Below are 3,690 nucleotides of genomic sequence, written 5' to 3'. Positions count from 1 at the left end.
GAGTGTATTTTGGGTTAGAATAACGGTATTATGTTTGCTAATAAAATTATTGTTTCAAGTCTTGAGATTGTGGAAGATGTTACAAAATTATTAAAATTTTGAACTCGGTACATAGAGGTGAGATAATAAGAAATACGTGCAACGCATGCTCAACGATATTAACGCCTTCAAATTGATACATTAAAGTGGAATAAATGAAACAGTTTCAGAGTCGAGAAGAATGCAGCTTAAAAAGGACAGTAATGTCGTGATATATAGAAACAGGTAATTGTATATGTACATGCTTCTAATCATCCCAAAGATTTTAAATTATTTTTCCTCCCTTCCGATGCCCAATATTTTATATGACGTTTATCCTTACTGTTTGTTTTACGTTGTAGAGTCTATCCATTCAGACGCACAGGTGATTAGATTTTATCATTACCAGTCATACTCCAAAGGAAAATGTTTGTTTTGTTTTGTTTCTTCAGCATGAGCACGCGTTTAAGCGCTCGCTGTTCATGCGCTGTCCACCCCTATTATATTTGTTATCGGTTTTCTGATTTCAAATGTGCTCCTCTTCTCTTCTCCAGGCTCTATAAATTAGTCTCCCTTGTCTAAATTGCTCCATAGCTTCAAAAGTTTATTTTTAACTTGGCTTGCAAGGAAGAGAAATATCAAGCATGGCGAGGTCGTCTTGTGTGGTGAAATTAGCCGCTACCTTTGTTTGTTTAATTATGCTCAAATATACTTCTGCAGCCCTTGTCCAGCGCAAGTTCACGGTGAGCATTTTTAACATTAATATAATGTAAGAATGACTGTTACAGGTTGAATAGAGTAGAGTTGAGCATAATTGTGTTGTTTACCGTGTTACAGATTGGAACACAGAACGAAACTAGATTGTGTAGCACGCAGACGATTGTAACAGTGAATGGACAATTTCCTGGTCCCACTATAGAGGTTCACGAAGGTGATAATCTCGTCGTTGAAGTGCACAACAACGTGTCGTATGATGTGACTATACACTGGTAATAAAGACTATACTCGAAACTGTATCCATGTCTTCGTTATTGTCATATTTTAAACAGCTGAAATAATATACTAAATTTTATTATTTGTGATTTGTGCAAGGCATGGGGTGAAGCAGTTGAAATCATGCTGGGCAGACGGACCGGCCTACATAACGCAGTGTCCCATTACTCCTGGGAATAAGTTTACCTATAACTTCACAATCACAGGACAGGAAGGGACGCTGTGGTGGCATGCACATATTACATATCTGAGAGCCACTGTGCATGGAGCATTGGTCATAAAACCCCGGCCTGGAAATGATTATCCATTTCTTCCCAAACCAGACGCTGAGTTTCCCATTATTCTGGGTCGGTACCTAGCTCCCTCTTATGTTTTCAAAAGCTATTTGATGATGAATTTTAAATTATCAAGTAACAAACTTTGTTGACGGTTTGCAGGTGAATGGTGGAATGCCAATGTGGAAGAGGTACTAGCAAATGCGACTGCAACAGGACAGCGACCAGCAGAGTCCGACGCAGACACCATTAACAGCCAGCCAGGAGACTATTACCCTTGCTCTAAAAATGGTACGTACGTAATTATTAATATGAACTCGGTACCTGTACCGATACCCATAAACAAAATTGTGACGGGGAGTAATGAATGCAGATACCAGTCGTATTTCGGTGGAGAGTGGAAAAAGCTACCTGCTGAGGATTGTAAATGCTGGCATGCTTCATGCATCCTTCTTCAAAATTGCGGAGCACAACATGACTGTCGTGGCAATGGATGCCGTGTATACCAAACCATATACAACCGAAGTGCTGCTCATACAGCCAGGTAACACCATGGATGTTCTCATTACAGCTGACCAGCAGCCAGGGCGCTACTACATTGGCACCCTCGTATACGAAAGCGCTACTATTGGGGTGAAGTTGTCACAGATCCCTGCAACAGCAATATTGGAATACAAAGGTAGCACTAATGCATCTGAACCGCTCAAGCCCGACTTTCCTGCTTTCGACGATACGGCCACCGCATTCAAATTCAGTACAGCCCTGACAAGCCTGACGCCCTCCGTTCCACAGTCTGTTGATGAGGAAATGTTTATAACAGAGGGTTTTGGGCTCGTTGACTGTACGGCCAGATCTTGCCCAGAGTCCGGTGTAAGAAGCGTTGGAAGTTTTAATAACATCTCATTCGTGGATCCTCAGATAAGCATATTGGAAGCTTATTATAATGGTACCGATGGAGTGTTCACCAGAGATTTTCCAAGTTATCCTCCCCAGATATTCAATTACACTGGATATGTGCCCCCTGCACTTCGGTACCCCGAGTTGGGGACAAAAGTTAAAGTTTTGAAGTTCAATAGCACTGTTCAGGTAGTGTTTCAGAATACTAACATCAGTGCAATGATCAACCATCCCATACACCTTCACGGCCATGATTTTTATCTTGTGGGACAAGGCTTTGGTAACTATAATCCCCAAACTGCCAAATTAAATCTGGAGAATCCTCAGATGCTCAACACCGTCGGAGTTCCCACTGGTGGGTGGGCGGCCATCAGATTTGTAGCCAACAATCCAGGTAAGCTAGCTTTCGACTTATTTAATGCTAGATTTAACTAAATTTTACTTCAAAAATTACGGCTAAATTAAATTATATGTTGCTGGTTTTGTTTTGAACGACAGGTGTTTGGTTCGTGCATTGCTACTTTGAATCTCATTCTGCATTCGGTTTCGCCATGGCATTCCTCACCGAGGACGGGCCGGCGGATTCTGACAAATTACCTCCACCTCCTTCCGATCTACCAAGATGTTTAAGATGAGTTTCATTCCGTGGTTAAAACCTTTGTAGACTTCTGCAAATGGCACGGCAGAGATAGTATAAGATTATGTCGTACCATTGATCTATTCTATCTTTATCTAGTTTGTATTAATTTTATGCAGAATAAGAGAAAGCCGAAAGGTGCTGGTCTCCTTTTGAATGTAAATTGTATTAGTTTTATTTAATATAAGAGAAGGTGCAATTTCATCCCATGTAAATTGTAAAGGTAGGAGAGATTATTAGCAATCCCATTCAAGAGATTCGAATAAATCATGGATAGTCTTCGTATATCTTTAACTCATCTTAAAATCATGCACACGAAACTCATTTCACATTTAGTCTATGATTTTGAGACTTTATGCAAGTAATTATAACATAAATATAAATGAAACATACCTTATAAATAATATTCAAAAGAGACAGTCATTATCCTCTTTGCAGAATATCCTCTTTGCGAAAGAATGCATGAACTAATGCATCAAGTGCTAAAAAATGTACCTAGAAATTAAAATTTGAAATCTGGAAGCAAACATGGTTTATATGATACTCAAAAGAAAGAGCCATTATCCTCTTAACAAAAGGTCTTCCAAGCGAAACAAAGTGTTTGGAAGCCAAAAAGGTAATTTCTCACGTGTTGGGCGAGAAAAAGTAAGGGAGTAGGGGATTATAATTCCATAATCATGGTTTAATCCTCATAACTATGTACTCAACTCACCTAGATTTAAATCGATCTATTGACCCCATGTCCATTTCTCCCTCAAGCCTATTGTGTGTGTTTTTGTTTATATAATTTATTATATAACTTTATAAAAGGATTCACTTCTATTCATTTTATACAACACACACATATGTTCATTTATCTCTCATTCTAGT

At 39.1% G+C, this 3,690-nt stretch overlaps 1 protein-coding gene across 1 annotated transcript; it reads left to right on the top strand.

The window, feature by feature from the left end:
- The first annotated feature begins 662 nt into the window (after positions 1-662).
- Positions 663-2,818, top strand: LOC131057827 (laccase-12-like). Its single transcript, XM_057991982.2, has 6 exons — positions 663-761; positions 856-1,007; positions 1,111-1,358; positions 1,449-1,577; positions 1,660-2,577; positions 2,682-2,818. The coding sequence occupies exons 1-6, from the start codon at positions 663-665 to the stop codon at positions 2,816-2,818; spliced, it is 1,683 nt and encodes a 560-aa protein (XP_057847965.2).
- Positions 2,819-3,690: the final 872 nt, after the last annotated feature.

Source organism: Cryptomeria japonica, chromosome 3 (genome assembly GCF_030272615.1).
Source record: "Cryptomeria japonica chromosome 3, Sugi_1.0, whole genome shotgun sequence".
In the NCBI taxonomy this organism is placed as follows: domain Eukaryota; kingdom Viridiplantae; phylum Streptophyta; class Pinopsida; order Cupressales; family Cupressaceae; genus Cryptomeria; species Cryptomeria japonica.
The sequence above is the reverse complement of the archived record's forward strand: the minus strand, read 5'-3'. Positions and strand labels throughout refer to the sequence as shown.